The 21,348-nt window shown below is 47.6% G+C and overlaps 1 protein-coding gene across 1 annotated transcript in view; it reads right to left on the bottom strand.

The window, feature by feature from the left end:
* Positions 1–21,348, bottom strand: part of DPF3 (double PHD fingers 3) — a 211,048-nt gene that overhangs the window by 17,478 nt on the left and 172,222 nt on the right. The window contains exon 7 of the mRNA XM_023761360.1: positions 3,244–3,381. Within this exon, the coding sequence (XP_023617128.1) occupies positions 3,244–3,381 (138 nt within the window). The remainder of the gene's footprint in view (positions 1–3,243; positions 3,382–21,348) is intronic.

The following is a 21,348-nucleotide window of genomic DNA, read 5'->3' on the forward strand; positions in this document are numbered from 1 at the left end:
AGCTAATGACTGGGTATTAAGGATGCCGGCAATTAGTGCTCCCGAGAAAATGGTTGGGGGCTGCTCGCCAGGGGAATGCGGAGGAACCCGAGCACACATTCAGAGCAGCGCGCTGGCGGGTGGCCTGTGTGGTGCAGAGAACCTGGGGAAAACTGCTGTCTCTCAGATTCATCCGAGGAAGTGGGGGAAGAGGAAAAGGACGGCTTCTGTGGACATTGAGGGCCTTTCTGCCCCACCCTCCCCAGTAGCCAAATTGAGGTTAATCACAAAGGGGGCACTGAGAGATGTCATGAAAAGGGTGTTTGTGAGGCTTCTGGAACCTTCCTTGTGAGAGGAGGCCCCAGAGGAGCCCAGGTAGAGTTATTCCTGTCTCTGCAGTTTCAAATCCTTGGGTTGTCAGATGATCCTCTTTTTTAAAATATATTTTTATTGATTTCAGAGAGGAAGGGAGAGGGAGAGAGAGATAGAAACATCAATGATGAGGGAGAATCATTGATCGGCTGCCTCCTGCACGCCCCCTACTGGGGATTGAGCCCGCAACCCAGGTATGTGCCCTTGACCGGAATCAAACCTGCAACCCTTCAGTCCGCAGGCCAACGCTCTATCCACTGAGCCAAGCCAGCTAGGGCCAGATGGTCCTTTTGAAGAACCCAATTCCTCATCAGCAAGGAGGGAAGGAAGAGAAAGGTTCAGAGGGGCTGGAGCAAGTGTGCTCACTAACAGACCCACAGGGAGAGGAGAACAAGTGTCAGGATGAGATCTGTTAGGAAGTGTCTCCGTCTGGAAGGAAGGAAGGAGGGAAGACACAGCTTCCTCGCCGAGCAAAGCCGTCTGGCCTCAAGGTGAGGACTTGAGGAAGCAGGAGACACTGACCCCGGAGAGTGTGTGAGGAAATCCTGGGGGACAGAGAAAACTATGCAAGGGCCCATCTCCAAAGTCAACAAAAAGAGCTAAGGGCCTGCAGTGTACCTGAGGGGCCATCAGAGCCTTCCCCCACTGTGGCCATCACTGTGCACACACAAAAGAGACAGACAGAAGTATTCCAGACCCTTAGTGTGAGGAAAGCACCTACACACAGGAACAAATGCCTGGCCTTTGAGAGGAGATGTCAAGGAGATAAGCCAGCACTGGAGGAGTGAGAAATAATGGCAACCTAATAAATACTTTAGAGAGAGCAACCGTGGCCAAGAAATGCTTTCCCGACAGCAACCCAATCAAAGTCACTCTCAACCTCCTCCTGATAGAAGACCATAGCTACACCTTGGCTCAGATGAGAGAAGGGACAAGAGGAGAGACATGGAAATGCAAATATTTTCCTTTCTGAAAGGCAAGGCTGACTGGCCCAAGGAAACCTCACCCCAAAGGGAAGACAGACTTTGGCACTGCAGCTCCTCAGGCCTTCCTGCCCTGCTTGTCCAGCTCTGTCCATACGACAACACTAGGTAAGAAAACACAAAAGTCTGGAACCCTGAAAGTTAGAATGAAAGGTTTTAGGGGGCGATCTCTGTCCCCCACAGTTCATATGTTGAAGCCAATACCTCAGGAAGTGATTATATTTGGAGGTAGGGCCAGTAAAGAGGTGATTCAAGAAGAAAAGCTCAGCCCTAAACGGTTTGGTTCAATGGATAGAGCGTCAACCTGCGGACTCAAGGGTCCCAGGTTCGATTCCGGTCAAGGGCATGTACCTTGGTTGCAGGCACATCCCCAGTAGGGAGTGTGCAGGAGGCAGCTGATCGATGTTTCTCTCTCATCGATGTTTCTAACTCTCTATCCCTCTCCCTTCCTCTCTGTAAAAAATCAATAAAATATATTTTTTAAAAAAGTTGCTGAGGCCCTAGCTAGTTTGGTTCAGTGGATAAAGCATTAAAAAAAAAAAAGAAGAAGGAGAAGAAGAAAAAGAAGAAAAGCTCAAATGAAACTGTTAGGAGGGCCCTAATCCAATCTGACTGGTGTCTTTATAAGCACAGGAAATATGGACACACAGAGACAGCAGGTGCACATGCACAGAGCAACAGCCATGTGAGGAGGCAACAGGAAGGCAGCCATCCACAAGCCAAGGAGAGAGGCCCCAGGAAAACCCAACCCTGCCAGCACATTGATCTGGGACTTCAGCCTCCAGAACTGTAAGAAAATAAATCTGTGTCCTTTAAGCCACCCACTCTGTTGTACTTTGTTATGGCAGCCTGAGCATAATGACACAGAAGGCAATGTGACAAGGGAAGGGTGGGGTGGTGGTTAGGTAAAAACCCACACAAATCCAAAGAAAGGTCTTGGCCAAGGATTGTGTTAATTATTTCAAATATTTGGTGAAGGCAGCCAATCAACATCAATTGACTGAAATGTAGAGGAATCACTCTCAAATCCTAGAGTCTGAATATTTTTAAAGGTCTGTCTGATCCCTTTAATTACACTGAATTATTCACTTTAAGACCGCCTGTCAGCCAATCTTATGAAAAAAAAAAAGAACAGAAAACACATGGCATGTCCACAGTTATTGTTTACCTAATGATCTTAGAATGCCCACATCTTGAAGTAAGTCCTCAAGGTTCCATTATCTCATCCCATAAGGAATGCTGAAGAGGGAAGTCAAAAGGTGAATGCTAAGCCCTTTTTGACTTCCTAAATCATAACTGGGTGTTGAGGAAAGAAAGAATAAAAACGAAAAAACAAATCTTAGGAATCATTTGGGGTCTTTGAGCCCAAGATCCCAAATATCAAGTGCACCCAGATCATGTTTGCTGATCATGGAGGCTCCAGGGCAGCATTTCTAAGGCAGGAGAGCCCTATGCCAAAATTGTAGACCCTATAACAGGCAAGACAATAAATCAAGAATCTTCTACATCTCTTGGTGGCCAAGGAGACATCTGGAGTATCTGTATGAACTGACATAGCCGAGGGATATGCTCGGGTCAGCAGCTGTGAAGGGATCATCTGAAGCTGAGGAAAAGAGCAGCTCTGGCATCTGACAATGGCCAGGGAAGGACATTTCCCTTCTGGCTGAACACTCACCTTCCTTCCTCAGGCCGCAGAGCTTGCTGTGCCACCCCAGCCCAGTCACCCTCAGCCTCAGACTCAGCTGACCCCACAAGGGCAGCTGAGGCTGGGTTGAAAGAGCCAACTCGCCACAGGAGATTGAGACCAACCAACGGTCATTACCAGAAGATGCCACAGGTAATTAAAGGAATGCTCCACGGCCCTGCCCACCCACTTCATAACTGCCCCAACCCAAAACTGGGAACTCACGCCTGTGGTTCTCATTTCTGTGGTTGGGTGGGGACCGGGTCTCCTGGTCTTGAGCTTCATCCCCCTCCTCGCTGGCCAGGTGAGTGTGAGCGTAGTGGTAGCTGAGTCCTGGTCGGTTCTTGTAGCGCTTGCCACAGACTAGAGAGGAAAGAGGAAAGAAAGGAAAAACATAAATGTCAGCAACCTCCATAGCCACTGCCATCATTCTCCCAGGTAGTGACTCCCATCCATCCATTCCTGAGCTGGGGTTCCGTTAGAAAGTTTTTGTCACCCCCAATCCCTTACTCCCTGGACAGGACCAAAACCACTATAACAACATGGGTCCATGTAAAGCAAAACCACGGAAGTAGAAGATGAAAGTTGTGTGAGAGCTCCATCATTTCCTAGCTGTAAGACCCTAAGCAAGTCACTTACCCTCTCTGTGCCTGCTTCTTCGGAGGAAAAATGGAATAATAGTACTTACCTCACAGGGTTGTTGGTGATGAGATAATCTCTATGCAATTAGAACATGGTATTGTGATGATTATTTTAACTTTGAAGGTTGGACTGGGAGTTCAACACCAGTCCAACACCCCATGGCACAGACAGAGCAAGTGAGGCCCAGCAAGGCTAAGTGATTTGCCTGGGAACACAGCTAGTCGTGGCAGAGCCACTAGAAGCCAGGTCCCTTGGATTCCTGTGATTACTTCATCTACCTTCCTGTAGTTGACTGTGCCTAAAGTAGAAAAGCTTGATCTGGATAACATTCTTGATGTATCACTCAGTGATTTCGAGTTCCACTCCCACCATGGAAACCATGAAGCCAAGGCATGTTTGGTAGATGTGGGGCAACCAAGAGCTTATGCCCTTGATGCCCTGGCAGCCTAATACCCCAAATCTCTAAAAACATGTCTTTGCAAGCAATACTTATATGGACATTCTGAGACAAGGGCAATAAGCAACATACATATGTCCAAGAAGAAAGGGGGGCAGTTCTATTGGTTAAATGCTCAGTACCTGAGAAGTCTGGCTGAATAACTTAAGACCAGATCACCACCCCCAACCTCACTCAATGATATCTCAGTCCTTAGAGCAGTGGTTCTCAACCTTCCTAATGCCGAGACCCTTAATACAGTTCCTCATGTTGTGGTGACCCCCAACCATAAAATTATTTTCGTTGCTACTTCATAACTGTAATTTTGCTACTGTTATGAATCGTAATGTAAATATCTGATATGCAGGATGTATTTTCATTGTTACAAATTGAACATAATTAAAGCATAATGATTAATCACAAAAACAATATGTAATTTTATATGTGTTTTCCGATGGTCTTAGGCGACCCCCGTGAAAGGGTCGTTCGACCCCCAAAGGGGTCGCGACCCACAGGTTGAGAACCGCTGCCTTAGAGGAATGACACTGCTGGTAGCAGAAGCCTCAAGGTTCTTCTAATAAAAATCCTATGCCAACCCTCGCATCAGGTCCCCACCTTTCCCCAGCAGAGCCAACCCCACCTGATCTGCGGGAAAATCTAAAGTTGTGAGCTTTAAGAAACCCTTCTCACATGACTCTGTTATAGTAGTGAGTGTGAATATTTCATAAGGTAAAAGAGTACAGACTGCATCGTCAGACCTGGGTTCAAATGCTAGTTCCAGGTGCCCAAGTTGACCGGCTCTGTGACCTCCATCGTATAGAGAAGATCTGTTTACAGCCATCTTACCCAATTCCTTTATTATTTCTCATAGGGTTTCTTTTCTTACTAAATTCCCTTTAGTTTTTTCAGGTATTACAACCATTAGCAAAAAAAAAAAAACAGATGTCATCTCTTCTTTCTCTTATTTGTACAAACTACTTATCTTCTTAGCTTAATTAGTTTGTAAGAATCACTAACCCGACACTTAAAAATAGCAAAAGCACGATTTTCCTATTTTAATGCCATTGGATTTAGTGTTTCACTTACTTGAATAAAATATGTGGCCAATTTTTAGTCTTTATCAAATTTAAGTAGTTTCTCTTATTCCTGCTTTAGAGCTTTATTATAGAATTCTATTGACTGCCCTTTCAGCACCTACTCATATATGACTCTGGTTTGTTGATAGTGAATTATGTTGATTTCCTAATGGTTCCTACTACGGAAGCATTCTTGGTTCAAGAATGCACTCCATTTGGTCAGAGTGTACCATCCATTTGACACACTGCAGCACTCTGTTCACTAATATTGCATTTTGCACCTACGGTTATGTTGACTTGCGGAGTTTTGCTGAGAGAAATTAGACAAGACATATAATCTCTCTGTGCCTCCTTTCTGATCTGAAAATGATGACAGTATACTTACCATGAAGGATGGTTAAAGGAATTATAAGTCATATTTGTAAACTATCTCGCTTAGTACCCAGATCCCAATAGATGGCAGTGAGGGCTGAGAGGCGTCGGCTTGGTCTGCCATGCCCTTAGTACCAAACGCTCCTGAAAGGGGGACTTGGACCCTTGCCTCACACTACAGAATGTGGCGATTGGTTTGACTTTCTTAGTAAGGTGAGAGTCTGAGATTCAAGCTGGTGACCTAGTGACTATACATTTAAGTCTTACAATTGGCTACTTACATTATCTCCCTCTCCCTGCTGTAAATATTGCAAAAAAAAAAAATTAAATGGTACTACACATCTCAATTCCATTTGCCTCAGGAAGTGGGACCTAAAGAGGTCCCTGGGGCATACTCTGGGCTTGCTTGTGGCTTTTTCTAGTTAACCTTTTAAATGTCATGAGGTCAATGAACAGCAAATTATGGGGTCATTAGATATAAATCCATTTCATCACCAAGTATACTGTTGGTAAGGAATAAATGTTGATTAAAATAAGAACGATAACATCAGTATTTACATGGGGAAACCTCGGCTGCCTGCAGATATCCCACTATAAACCCCTCAGCATTTAATTTCTGCCATTTTGTTATGTCAATTACCACTGTCTTCCTTAATCACAGAATTTCAGGATCTCAATACCATTGGTCTAATTATCTATCAAATCGTTTTATTCCCATGAATACTCTAGAAGGCTGCCCTGGGCCAAGTCCAATGATGGAGATTCTCTACCCATCCAAGTAGGCATTTCTTCTTTGGACTCCTTGAATTAACTGTATCTGTACTAAAGGGCCTCTCTTTAAGGACAGCTTCACATCGATTTCATCTTGATATCAGTAACTCCACCTCATTGTAGCCATGCACGCATTAAACCTTCAAAACATATTCACTGAATAGTTGCTGAATGAACACAGAAACACTTTGTGGAAGAGCCTGGAGTGGGGAGGAGGTAAGTGTGTAGAATCTGGTGTAACTATCCATATTAATCTCATACCAATAGTCCTTGGAACCTGCAAAACCAAAATGAAGCAAAAAGATTCCCATATCTGCTTCCCAACACCACAGAGAGTAACTACTTTTAGAGCAAAGCCTTTTGCTAGAAGAGAGATTCTCAGAGTGGTCCCCAGCCCAGCACCATCAGCATCACTTGGGAACTTGTAAGAAATACAAATTCTCGGCTCCATCCCAGACTTACTGACAAAGTCTTGGGGTGGAGCCTGGTGATCTGTGTTTTAACCGGCCCTCCAGGTGATGCATGCTAACATGTGGAAAACACTGCTAGAAGGTTGGTATATTTAGGCTTGACTCTGCCTGCCCTGCATGCACCTGCCCTTTTAAATGGATGGCAGTGGCAGGTGAGGACAGTGAGAGGCTGCCCTGAGACCTGTGATCACTATTAGAAGAAAAGATCCAGGCAGCACAACAAGGTCCTGGAAGCCAGACCCCTTTCCCATGGTTCCTATATATAGGCTCTCCAGATGGAGTTTCATTTTCCCCTCACCTGCTTCTACCATCTCATTTTAAAAAAAAACAAAAAAACAAAAACACTATTAACCATCTAACATGGGGGTCCAGGCATGTGGCACCAGAAATAAATAGTTAAATGAGCCCCACTCCCCTCCTTCAAGGGGCTCAAAGTCTAGCAGAGGAAGCCTACAAGCCAAGGAAGAAGGAAGGTGGGATAAATGCACCAGAGGGAATCATGCACCCTGCAAAGAGGGGCCAGCACCTGGGCCTGAGGGGGTGGGGTGGCTTCCCAGAGGAGGTGGGGTGAGCTGCGGCTTGAGAGATGAGCAGGATATCACCAGGCAGACAAAGCACAGCACCTGTTTTCAACTTGATTACCTCTTCTAGTCAAATCTCTCAGATTGCTTTCATCCATTCATAGTATATAATCAAATGTGGCAAAGTCTTTAGTAACCTGGGGGGCACTGTGATTCATGGGGACACCATCTTCGTCACCCAATCCCGCCCTTGATGATCAGGAGGTTCCTGTTTCATCTGTGGATGTCTCTGCACTGTCTATCCTCCAATTTTCGGAAATGTTTTGATCAATTACAAGTCTTCTGAAAACTGCTCCTGCGACCGGTGACCGACAGAGGTTACCCAGACATGCAAACAGCACAGACTTGGGCACCTGCTCGGCCATCTTCCCTCGCAAACACCGAGGACCCGCTGACCAAGTCAGAACTTTTCAACCGCACTAAGGGTCCCTATTTTAATTTTCTACATGTGAAACAATGAGGACTTCAGGATGGGAGAGGGTTTAAAGAGAGAGAATCTGGTAGAAAGCAGTTTAAACAGCAAGGAGATGCCTAGAAAGACTAACACAGTCTTCCTGGCCATGTGCTATCCAGCCTCCTCCGCCTCCCCGGCCCCATCCGCCTCCTCAGCCTCTTCCCATCTCCCTGCCTCATCTGAGGCCACATTTCACCTCTTTCTCAGCCCTCGCCTCCCACTCACTGGCCTTTCCATTTCTTGAATATTTTTCTTTCCACCAAAGAGCATTGGCACAAGCTTTTCCCTCTGCCTAAACTGTCTCCCACCCCAAGTTGCCTGGTTAATGCCTCCTTATCCTTCCGATCTTGGTTCAAATGTCCTTCCCCTGGGAAGTCTTTCCAATCAAAATTAGGATCCCGGTTTGTTACCTTCCCAGAACCAATCATGTACCAATATGTGCCCCTCCCACCGGCAGGAAGCATGGCAGCCGTGTGTTTGCACAGTGTCTGACAGTCCCAGGGACCAGCTCAGGGCCTGATTCATGGCCAGCACTCAGTATCAGCTAAAGGAAGAAAGAAAAACACCCATGGTTCTGACTTGGGCAACTTGGTAAGAGGATGCAGGAAGAGAATGAGTTCAGTCTGGGGCTGGCTTACATACCTGGAGCTTGGGAAAGATTTATGGATTTTGCAGTTAGCAGGGTGGTGAAATAGGTGATGGACATGGAGAGGAGAGATGATGGAGAAAGAGATGAAAGGTGTGGACACAGGATAGATCTCAGAAAACTGTGGTTTTTAAGAGTTGGGTAGAAAAAGAAAAACTGATGTCTAACAAGTTAGTTAAGAAAGACTCGCACAGCAGTCAGCAGCACAGAGGAGTAGGGCTTCCAGAGGACAGTAGCAATGCCACCAATCCTGGCTAACTATCGAGTGATGCCATGTGCCAGGCCTGCTCCAGTCCTTCACTCACAGCAACCTCCCCCCATCCTACAGATGAGCAGACTCGGGCACACAGGCAGAGCCAGAACAGTGTCAGATGCCTAAGGGTCAAGAAAAATGGGGATTGTGAAGAACCACTGGGTTTAGCAATTAGGTGAACTTAACGCACAGGGAACCTGCAACCTTGAGGAAGAGGAGGCGTGAATAGGGAGCTCCTGGGAAGGAGGAAGCAGTGAGGGGCCCCACAGACTGTCCCTTCCAGTATGGCTGTGGAAGGAAAGAGTGAGGCTGATGGCGGATGGGCCTGTGGGATCAGGGAGGCTGAGGGGGGCTTGTCCTTCACAGCAGCGATCGCCAACCTTTCGGACCTCACGGACCACCAGTGGTCTACGGACCACCGGTTGGCGACCGCTGCTTTGCAGAGTAGCTCCTTGAGCAGGATCATGGGCTCAAGGGAGAGAGAGGGGGAGGAGAGGGGATAAGAAAGTCAGGGTGAGAAGGGATTAGAGATAATGAAGCAAGATGCCTGACCCCAAAAGGAAGCTGCTGACCCAAGTCCCAGTCCTTGGAATGACTTCATCCTAGGGACAAGAGGTTTCTAAGATTTATTACGGTTGAACTGCATCCAGCTCAGACTGCAGCATTTAGATGAGAAGAAATGCCTTGGAAACCCTGATTGACTGGCGTGGAAGAGAAGGGAAATCAGCTTCTGTATTTCATCCCATCTCCCTACCACTCTGAACACTTATGGGCGTGTGACCTGCACATTCAGGCAGGGTCCCGGGCTCAGAAGGGCCCCACGCTTGGTTTAATGCTTTCCTGTCACCATCTTGAAATTCTTACACTTCTAAACAAAGGGCCTCTCGTTTTCATCTTGCACTAGGCCCCCCAAATTAGGTAGCTGGTTCTGGAAAGCTGCCAGGGCCAGGGGTGGAGATCTGGGGCTGGTTATTCCAAACAGCCCACTTGGTATCGTAATTGCTGCCATGATGAACCCTAGCAGGACCCAATCAGTCCTGGGTCAGGAGTAAAATTCCCCCCGGGAGGTAACCTTGGAAATCTGGCCAGAGTGGTTAGCCACACAGCAGTGGTCCTGTCAGCACCAGGGGCTGCTCTGGCCCTGCTCTGGGGTCGGCCCTGCCTCAGAGGGACAGGATCTACAGGGGGGGAGTAGGCAGGCTGGACCTGAACTGCCTGGATTCAGATCCCAGCTCTGCTGCTGACTGACTGTGTGATCTTGGGGGAGTTGCTAAACCTCTCTGTGCTTCAGCATCCTCTCTGGGCAGATCATGACAGCACACCTACCTCACAGTTGTGGGGGCTACGTGAGAGGATCCATGTAAACGGTGCCTGGCTCACAGTGCGTCTCAGCCATTGTCAGCTGTTGTTATCACCGCTGCCATCAAAGTGGATCAGCAAAGGAAATAAACCCAAAAGGGGAGGGGGTTCCTAGTACTTTCTCCTCTGAAGTCTGGGGTGATGGAGTTGCAAGAAAAAGAGGATGGGGAGAGATACATTCTGAAAATAAAGTATTAGAACCATCTGCTCTCCTTTTATCATGTCAGCAATCTCACTCTGGAATTATCTGTCATGCAGAATCAGACTGCGCCCCAAGACTGCTGAAGCATTCAGACACGGCTGCGCCCCCACCCTCCCACCAGTCTCCTTCCCCAGGGCAAACTCGTTTGCGTCACGCACCTCTGAAGCCATCACCCCGGGGACCAGTCAACCTGCCTGCGCACACCCAAGGCCCTTCTCTTCACCTTGGCGAGCATGCTCCTGGGCTGTGTGTTCCTGGCATGAAGCGCATGGAGAGGAAGGGCTGTGACAGTAAGGAAGGTCCAGCTTGCCTTCCTCTCTCTCCTTCCCCCGGAGCGGATCCATCTGTCAAGCTGCAGAAATAGTGCTTGCCCACCTCCCCATGCAGAGCTGGATTCTCCAGGCAGGACCTCCCGTCTGGAGTTATGAATACCTTCAGTGTTGCCCCAGAATATTTACAGCACGCCACCCACTCCAACCCGACCCCACTCGCTCCCTGTCTGGGAGAGGGGGAGGAGGGGAGGAGGGGAGGAGGGGGGAGGGGGAGGGAAGAGGAGGAGGGAGAACCAGGGGCAGTTTGTGTGAACAAAGCCTGCTGCAGCAGACAGCAGAATCCTTCCCGCCGAGGAGAAGCGGCCGCCTTCCCCACTGATAACTTAATGACTCTGGCACATTTTCATCAGCCCAACTTGGAGCGCGCAGTGGGTATCTGAGCCAGTGGTTTCCGAGAGACTGAAAGCAGCGACTGAAAGCAATTACGGGATGAGCGTCCGAGAGACAAAGCCTGGGCCTCGGGAGTCACAGGGCCGCATCTCATTTCCAGCTCTTCCCTGTGACACTTACATACAACCCCAAGGAGGTCACTTCCCTCTCCCTACAGCTGCTCTGTAAAACCCACCCAGCAATGCCCGTTCGCTGCCGATGCCTCCAAAGCACCACACGTACAGTCCGGCGCACAGTCTCACACTGAATCCCACAACAGGTCACAAGTGAGGATCAGCGTCCCCTTTTACAGATGAGGACACTGAGGCTGAGGGAATGGAAGCAACTCGGTAAATGGCAGAGCCAGGATTGGAACTCGGGTCTGTGCGACTTTGAAGCACATGACTAAAGATCACTTAGTCATTCTCTATTTGCCAAGCTCTGTGCCTGGAGCTGATCTCTACACACAGCTCTTGCCCTCTGCTTCTGATGGAGTTTGGCCAGCAGGAAGCATCAGCAGGAGAGCGGCAGGTGAGATGAGGGAAGCTGGGGATCTGTGCCCTGCCCGTCCCTGCCTGGCCAGCGTGCTGGTGCAAGGCCTACGGCCCCTCCACAGCTCTAGCTCCCGGGAGCCACTTGTCCTTACGTTCCTTGGGACTCAGGATGGGGAAGGCACACTCCTTCCCTTGCCAGTCCCTTTGTCTTGCCCATCCCTCCACAATCATTCCATCAAATGCTCTTCCTGTCAGCCTGAGCGGAACCCTATATCCTTCTGGGGCTGACACAGATAAAACGAGAGGCCATTTTGGCAGGATAATCACACCCTACCAGACTGGTTCATAGACATCTGGGGCTCCCCAAACCTGCCAGACAATCCTGTCTTCTCTCTGCTCAACCATTTAGGGCAGCGGTTCTCAACCTGTGGGTCGCGACCCTTTTGGGGGTCGAACGACCCTTTTACAGGGGTCGCCTAAGACCATCGGAAAACACATGTATAATTACATATTGTTTTTGTGAGTAATCACTATGCTTTAATTATGTTCAATTTGTAACAATGAAATTGGGGGTCACCACAACATGAGGAACTGTATTAAAGGGTCGCGGCATTAGGAAGGTTGAGAACCACTGATTTAGGGGATGGAGGATTGCCTACCACCAACCCCCAAGTGGGGAGGAGCCCCAAGTTATAAAGCCTTGGCATGGCTCAGCTGGGGACAAAACCCAGGGAATACTACAAAAGGCCACCTGCTCTGACTTGTGTGCTCAGGGTGGTATTAATCCCTATGACTTGTTATTTTTTGTAAAGATTTTTTTGTTAACCACGTTTTTATTTATTTTAGAGAGAGAGGAAGGGAGAGGGAAGAGATAGAAACATCAATTGGCCTCCTGCACACCTGCCCACAAGCCGGGCATGTGCCCTGACCAGGAATCGAACTGGGGACTTCTTGGTGCATGGGTCGATGCACAACCACTGAGCCACACCAGCTGGGCAATGCCTATGACTTTTAAATGTCCCAGCTTTTCTCAAGAGCCAATGAGGACTCCACCAGTTTAAGAGATTGGTCCCGTTCCTACCACAGGTGGGCACCAAGCAGCTCCTCCTGGGCAAGTCCGGGTGAGCGCCCCTCCCCCACCCTTGCGAGCCCAGGGGCAGCAGCGTGGGTGGCCCGCTGCAGACCTGGAGTCTGGCCCTGGCTCTGACACCAACACTTGTGGACAAATCCCACCCTTTCTTGGTTGCCACATCTGTAAAACATGGCAGCTGGATCAGAGAATCTCTGTCTTCCATTCCAGCATTTCACAACTTTATTTCTCTGGGTCCTCTGAGGCCCGTGTGCCTCCTAAAGCAATTATTCCCTCAACTGTGAGAGAAACAGTGTAGGCTCCAGCCATAGCAGCCATTCAGGTGCTGCCTGCACCCCTCGCCCCAGGTCCACAGCTGCCTTCCTGTGCTTCTCTATTTCTTCTTCAGAGCCACCCGATGCTTCTTTTAAACTGAACTCTTCTAGATAGAAATACATTGGCTAGAGCAGGGGCGGAGTGTAACACCCCAATTTTTCAAAGCCACATTCCCTGACCCTAGCTCTGCAGGATCCGGAAGTCCTGTGTCTCCATTAAGGGAGGGCATTCTGCTTATTTTAGGAATTTGCTGTAAGTGAATGTCACCCTGGCTTTAAAAAACAACAACAACAACAAACAAACAAAAACTTGCAAGAACAGAAATAAGCAACAAACCTTTCATTTCAAAATACCTTATAACCTGATCCTGGATCCCAGGCAGAGAAATGTGGAAACTCCCAAAACCAAAGCATCAGATGTGTTAGTGGGACTCTCTCCTGCCCTGCTGGGAAGCAGTAACAGACTTCTGGTGAACCTGGGGCCGGCTTTCCTGGGTCAGCTAATAGGCTGTGTGACTTAATTTTTCCAATCTCAATTTCCTTGTCTATAAAATGGGGATCATAATAGTTCATGCCTATCTAAATGCTGTAAGAACTGGGTGAGTCCATTCTCATAACGTGCTTACCACAGTGCCTAGCACACAACACATATTCAATAAGGCTTTTTTGTTTATTTAATCATCACCCAAGGATATTTTTCCATTAGTTTCTAGAGAGTGGAAGGGAGGGAAAAGGAGGGGAGAGGGAGGAGAGAGAGAGAGAGAGAGAGAGAGAGAGAGAGAGAGAGAGAGAGAGAGAGATTGACGTGAGAGAGAGATTGACGTGAGAGAGACACATCAATTGGCTGCCTCCCACACAAACCTGACCCCTGACCCGGGCCAGGGATCGACTCTGTAACAGAAGAACTTGCCCTTGACCAGGAATCAAACCTGAGACTCTAACCACTTAGCAAAATAGGCTGAGGCCATTAAAGCTATTTTTAAAAAAAATATTTTTATTGACTTCAGAGAGGAAGGGAGAGGGAGAGAGAGCTAGAAACATCAATGATGAGAGAGAATCATTGATCAGCTGCCTCCTGCACAACCCGTACTGGGGATCAAGCCCACAACTGGGCTTGTGCCCTGACTGGGAATCGAACTGTATCCTCCTGGTTCATAAGTCAAAGCTCAACCACCGAGCCATACCAGCCAGGCCCAGTAAAGCTATTTTTGATCATTTAAATTTATCAAATTGCTTCCCTGGTCCCAATAATTCCAGCAGCCAATGCACAGAACAGAACTAGGAGCCCAACTTAGGTACAAAATAAGTACCCTTTCTTAATTTAGTATAAAGAAAATAAATTCTTATTGAGCACGTGAACCAAGAAGTGGGCTGTTTTTACACGCAATGCCATTAGCCCTTCTGAAAACCTTCTAAGGTCAATCTTATTTTCCCCACTTGACAGAAAAAGAAACCGAGGCTCAGAGAGGTTTGGAGATTTGCGCAAGGTCATGACTAGGAAGTGACATAGCAAAGATTCAAACCCTGGGCTTGTGACTGGAGAACCATCTTCTGACCACCATCCTTTCTTGTAGGGACAGTATCTTTGATTCCTACTCTAGTGAGTTCTACATGAGCATGCCTTTAATTAGCTCGAAGGGTAAAGTATAAATTCTCTTTTAATATTACAATAAAAACACTTTAAATAAATATAATTGTCAATATTTGGGGGGAAGGTAAATGGAGAAAGGTAAAAAGTCAGACCAGTTGCCCTGAGGTGTGGCAGCCCCGAAATCTTTGGGACTGGCCAGCAGGCTCTCTCTCGGGCTCTCCGGGTGTGTGCCTGGCATAACTGCTGCCTCCATACAGAGCTGGCTTTATCGTGAGCCCCAAGCACTCTGGTGTGTCTCATGGACCCTTCCCTGAGGCAGGCCCTCATCCACCTACAACAACGGTATAAGTGCTTCACTTTCTTTGGGGAAACAAACGTCCATTAATACCTGTTAGACATTCCTGGATGTCCTGCAAGTTCCCACAAACTCCTATGTCAAAATTGTGTCACTCCCCCAGGGACCTGCTTGGCATCCTAGAGAAGCACCCTGACACACCAGCCAGCAGCCCCTGACCACTCCCTCCCCTGCAGTCCTGCAGCGCTCACTGTCCACTCAATGAAAGACTGCCTGGCAGTGTGTCACCTCCCGGGCGATATCAGCCTTATCTTTCCACCTACATCAGAGTCCGAGAAAACAAGGAAAAGGAAAAGACGAAAGAAACATTCATGAAGCACAAGCCACGTGCAGACATCTTTATATGTACTCATTATTACACGTAGTTTTCCCAACCAGGGACCATCCCCACTCCACAGCTAAAGAAACGGAGACTCCAGGCCCAGGTGATTTTCTTTAAAATCCCAGATGACAAGCAGAACAGCCACAATTTGCCCTCAGCCTTCTCACTCCAAAGCCAGCGCTCACCGTCTTTCACCCAGCTCGCTCTAACCTGGGCAGCAATGACCTGCGCCTGCTTCCCTCCAGCCCCACCGTGATTTCAAATGAGAGAAATCAGAGGCTGTGCACCAGGCTCTTTGACCTCGCAATTCTGCTTCTAGGAAATAATCGAAGCATTATGCAAAGATCTAGCTGCAATGTTGTTTGCAATGCTGAACAAATCTGAAACTGTCTAAACATCCACAAGTGGAACATTGAGCAAACGGTGGCATTCAGTACGTAGGCACTGGATAGCCCTAAAATGTCATCATAAAAATAACTTTATTGACATGGAAAGATGTTCTTCATGTATTTTTAATGGGGGGTGGGGAGGAGGGGAGAGATTAAAATGATATGTGTCATATATTGTGTGTGTGTGTTATGTGTAGACTAAAATAGTATACAACAAAACAAAATGTAAGTTATCTCTGAGGAGTAAGATTATGGGTGATTTTTATTTTTCCCTTTATGCTTATCTATAATTTCTGATTTTTCTGCAATGAACATATACTATTTCTATAAAATTTTTTAAATAAAAAGAACCTCTACAACTGTTAATATCTACCCTCTTCTTGGTCATCCACATCTTAATAGGAATTATTTGCCACAAAGTTCCCATCAAGTAACAGCTGGCTGAGAACAAGGTTCTAACTCAGCCGTGGGCAAACTACGGTCCGCGGGCCGGATCCGGCCCGTTTGAAATGAATAAAACTAAAAAAAAAAAAAAAGACCATACCCTTTCATGTAATGATGTTTACTTTGAATTTATATTAGTTCACACAAACACTCCATCCATGCTTTTGTTCCGGCCCTCCGGTCCAGTTTAAGAACCCATTGTGGCCCTCGAGTCAAAAAGTTTGCCCACCCCTGTTCTAACTGGATGAGACAATAATTCGAGAGGATGTGAGTTACAGCCCAGAAGAGGCGAACCTGGGGTTGGTGGCCAATGGGCAAGATTCCTGGGAATGCTAGAGGGTGGGGCCAGTGGGAGGGGGAAGGCAGGCAGTGGGAGCAAAGGAAAAAGAGAAATGAGGACATCAAAGAGCAACACCAGCCCCTCCCCAGCCCTGCCTCTGGCCAGCCCTGCCCGGACACTCTGCAACCTGTGTCCATGACATGCTGGCATTTAAATATTTAAACAGACCCAGCTTCACTATAACAAACGCACTCAATCTCCAGGGATCAATCCCATGCCACAGGCCCTGCTCCACAAATCAAGTTTCTGGGGCACAGAGCCTTTCCCACCCACCCCCCACCCCCCACGCAAGGACCTGCAAGATAATAGCTGTGACAACTGAGTGATGAGCCCGGCTTCCCTTCAGTGACAAGGGCAGCCAGCCTGAAGGCCGCAGTTATTGGCTTTTCCACTGCAGCTTGAAGCTAAAAGCGCATGAGTCTTAGAGAATGTGGAGCCTAATGCCCTCAAAAAAATTTTAATAAGACTGCAATAGTCATCCGAGTCTCCCTGTGCGCTCAGGTATGGGGAAACCGAGAGGAATTTTAAGGAGGCTGCAGTCAAGCAGATTTTCTGGGACTGCCTCGGGTGCGAGCTGTGCCTGCCCCATGCCCAGCCCTCCCAGCCTGCAGCTCCTCTGCGGCTGCGCAAGGCAGAGATCCCGTGATATCCCACAGTCTGACACCGTGCCTCCCGGGTGAGGAGCCTCATTGTTAAGCCACTGCCTGGGAAGAAAGGAGCCCACCGTGGAGGGAAGGAGTGTTGATCGGGAAGGTCAAAGACTCAAGAAAGGAACTGCCTCACTGGCAAGTGAGGAAAGTGGTGCCATGGCCATGGAGGGTGGAACCAGGGCCAGACCCTGATTTCTTGGCTTTCTGCCCCGTAACCTTCCTCCCTCCAGTAAGCCAAGAAGAGCAGGAAGGGACCCCGGGCCCTATTCTGCCACTGCCCCCAACTGGACATGGTTACTGCACGGGGTTTTTAGAAGGGAGGGACTCCTGCAGAGGTCTCGGCTTCCATCACAGGCCACACCCAGTCGGAAATGCATGTCTGTGGGGTAAGGATGGGGGAGAAGCAGGTTCTTCCTGATGGGGAGGTTGAGCGGACAGGACTCACGCCTGACGTGTGAAGACAGGCCATGACTCAGAGAGAAGTCACGCTCCCAGCCTTTTGTCATTAATCTACCTAATGCCTCAGATTGGGGGGTGGGAGGGGGGGGAGAATTTAAAAGGCTCAGAACTCTATAATCCATTCCATTCCACTGGCATTGTAATTACTGCCTGACTCCCGCTTGCCAATCTGACACCAAGAAGCCACCTGTCAACAGTGAGGCAGGCCTCACCGCATAGAGCAGGCGCGCAGGGAGAACCAAACCCCAGGCAGGAGGACGCGTTCCATCCGCAGTGTGTGCGAGGTGTCCTGGGGCCTGTCAGCTCGAGGCCGAGGCCTGGAGAGACCAGGATTCTTATCCCAGCTTTAGCATCCACCAGCTGCGTGGCCTGGGACAAATCCCTTCACCTCTCTGGGCCTCAGTTTCTTTCACAGAAAGTGAGGTCACCTGTCCCTACCTTTTGAGGTGAGTGTGAGGATTTACAGAAACCATGTATGTGAAATGCTTAGCCCAGGGCTCCGCACACTGTGAGCACCGTCAGCAGGAGTCATCACCGAGATCAGAAAAGAACTGGGAACAAAAGACTAAGAGCTGGAGAGGGTGTGGAGAAACCGGAAAAGGTGCACACTGTCAGTGAGCACGCAGAACGGTGAGGCTGCTGTGGGAAGCAGTACGGAGGCTCCTCAAAAAATTAAAAATAGAACTACAATTAGACCCAGCAATCCCACTTCTGAGTATTTATTCAAAAGAACTGAAATCAGGGTCTCAAAGAGATATCAGCACTCCTACGTTCACTGCGGCTCTATGCACAAGAGCCAGATGTGGAAACAACCTAGGTGTCCAACAGATGAATAAAAAGAAAGAAAATGAGGGATGTACATACAACGGAACTCTATTTGTCCTTTAAAAAGGGGAAATTCTTCAATATGCGACAACATGGAAGAACCTTGAGGACATGGTATTAAGGAACTATCCAATCACAGAAAAAAACTAATACTGCCTGGTTCCACAGTGATGAAGTATCTTAAAAAGTCAAATTCATAGCAATAGCCCTAACCGGTTTGGCTCAGTGGATAGAGCATCAGCCTGAGGACTCAAGGGTCCCAGGTTCGATTCCGGTCAAGGGCATATACCTTGGTTGAGGGCACATCCCCAGTAGGAGTGTGCAGGAGGCAGCTAATCGATGTTTCTCTCTCATCGATGTTTCTAACTCTCTATCCCTCTCCCTTCCTCTCTGTAAAAAATCAATAAAATATATTTTAAAAAAATTCATAGCAATAAAGAGTGGAACGGGCATCAAGTTTGCATCAAGCAAGATGAATACGGTCTAGAGATCTGCTATCCAACACTGCACCTGTAGTCAACAATACATACTGTACACTCAGAAATTTGTTAAAAGGGTAGGTCTCGTGTTAAATGTTCTTTAAATTAAACATTTAAATGTTAAATGTTCCATATTAACATTAATTTTTAAGGGGGGGGGGACTTCACAAACCATTTCCACTGTGCCCAGCAAAAGGGAAAATGTCTGTTTTGCTCCTCCCCAAATGGCTAAGGCTTAGAGACAAAATGTTCTTCCTCTCCCTGAATCTCACCCCATTACTACCACCTCTTTCTTGTGATGCACCTTGAACAAAGAAAATGGAAACTCAAGTCTCTCATCAGGAGTCTGCCCCAGTGATGCTAACAGAAAATGCAAGGTCAGGCGCGTTAGGAAGAGAAGAGGCAAACTCTCGAAATGATTTTTTTAAAACATCCCAGTAGCCCAAACCCGAGGATTCCTTTTGTATGTCTATCTCCAGTTATCATACCACATATAAAAGGGGGCTAATGATACTATTAGGATTTAAAGCTATTAAGTTAATTAATGTCAAGTGCTGGATTGCTGAGTTAGATATGGGACTGCTGAGTTTTATATCAACGCTGAACGAATTGGAAAGATTCTAAAGAGACCAACTAAAACAGTGATGCAAGCCAGTGGCACTCTGCCTGGAGAATTCCTGGAGACTACAGAACTTCCAGATGCAAAAAGCGGGGAATCAAAAAGGGCTGAGCAGTCGGCCAGAAACCTCCGAATGCGGATGAAATAGACCAGTCATTCTGAATAGTCAGTATTCCTAAGTTCCCCCTCAGAGGCCCTCGAAAGATGCAGGGTCCTGAGCCTGCTCCCAGGGGTTCTGATGCAAGTGGTCTGGTGTGAGGCCTGGGAATCTACGTTATAATAAACATCTAGGTTATCTCTGGGCTGATGGTCCAAATCCACACTTTGACAAACATGACCGCCTTTCCCACAAAGTTCTATTCAGTGGCTTTGCTTGTGGGTAATGAACACTTCTCCTTCAGCACGAGACTGAAAGGGAAGAAGTGGAACTTTAATCTTTAAGCTCGGTAAATGCTCCGGATAATTAATAGAGACTGGTTACTTGCTGGAAAATGAAGTATTCATCTACACACACACCATGGGTTGGGTAAAAAATAAATTATGTTTAGATGATTTAATGTTTCTCTGAGATGAAATAAATTCAATGGCTGAGTGAAAGGCAATGGGCAAACTATCTATCACCTGAAGTTAACGGCTAAGCTAATATTTCAACCACCTATCTTGAAAGGGAAGCTTGGGCCAAGAACATAACAGGACAACTATATTTAGAAATATAACCCAGGAAGGGTTAAATACAATCACATCTGAAAAAATGGCTATTGCTACTCCACATAAACCCGGAAGGAGGTGGTGGGGTCCAAGGTGGCCTAATATTTTCAAAAATAACTTGAAAGATGGAGTGGGGATTATGCAAATCAAACCACAGATGATGCAAAAATGGCAGCAATCAGGAATCTGTGGAGAATAAAATTTAACTATTGGGCAATGTCTTTAAAATTGCCTTTATTGAATCCTATAGATTGAAGTCACATATTATTATATGTCTTTACTGAGACTCAATAGGGCCAAATGCAAAGTGATTTATGGACAAAGAAATGATCAAACGCATAAGTAGAAAGGAGCACAATACAGAGAGGCATTCGCTACTTCTGACCGTGTGGGAGTCACGGGCACACAGTGCAATGGGGCGGTCAGATATTTCTACGCTCTACGGATGTGGGTGGCGTTAAGAAGTGACATGTAAAATAAACAAGGAGACGTGTCTGTTACTCTTTCAGCCAAACAGCTTGGCGCTACTTCCCCTGGGAGTGCTGGAAGGAAGGGAATGGAGAGCAGGCTGTCGCAGAGGTTATGGGACGTACCCCAGGTAAACTGAGAACACAAGGAGAGGTTAAGAGCGCCTCCAGAACAAAATGCTCAGTGTACCTGTTTGGAGGGGAAAGATGCACAAAAGATAAGGGAGCCTAGAGAAGAGAAACGTTTCAGTTCCTCTTAAGGAGAAACAATCATTCCAAGCGCTATTAGAAGCATGGAAGAAAGGTCAGCTTATGGTAACACCATCCCTGGGGAATTCAAGGAGGTGACCAGACACCTCTCTACTTAGGATGCATTAGAGATTATTAAAAGCATTCCTTGCTGAGTACTGGGGTGCAGAGTGGGCCTCATGACCTCTCCAAAGGTCATTCCTATCCCAAAGGATCACATGTCTGAAGGGCACCAGATAAAAATAAAGTCTATTAATCACTGAGCTGCCACACAATTTCCTAAGAGAGCCAGAAAGAGAAGGGCAATCCAGGGTGGACCTTACTCCCCTGACAGAGGAAAGGGAGGCAGTGCCTGTGCAGGCAGAGCCAAGAAGTCCGACAGGGAGACTTCCAGAAAGCCCACATTGGGCCTGTAATCAGGCCTCCAAGTTCCACAGCATAAACAGGAGGAAAAGACCCGGTGGGGAGGGAACAGGAAAAGCAAATGGCACTGAGAGCCCTACACAAAGCCACCGGAGCTGGGGGAGAGGGTGTGATGCAAGCACTTTGTGCAGAGAGAGGGGGCCGGGCAA

This window comes from Myotis lucifugus, unplaced genomic scaffold (genome assembly GCF_000147115.1).
Source record: "Myotis lucifugus unplaced genomic scaffold, Myoluc2.0 scaffold_207, whole genome shotgun sequence".
In the NCBI taxonomy this organism is placed as follows: Eukaryota; Metazoa; Chordata; class Mammalia; order Chiroptera; family Vespertilionidae; genus Myotis; species Myotis lucifugus.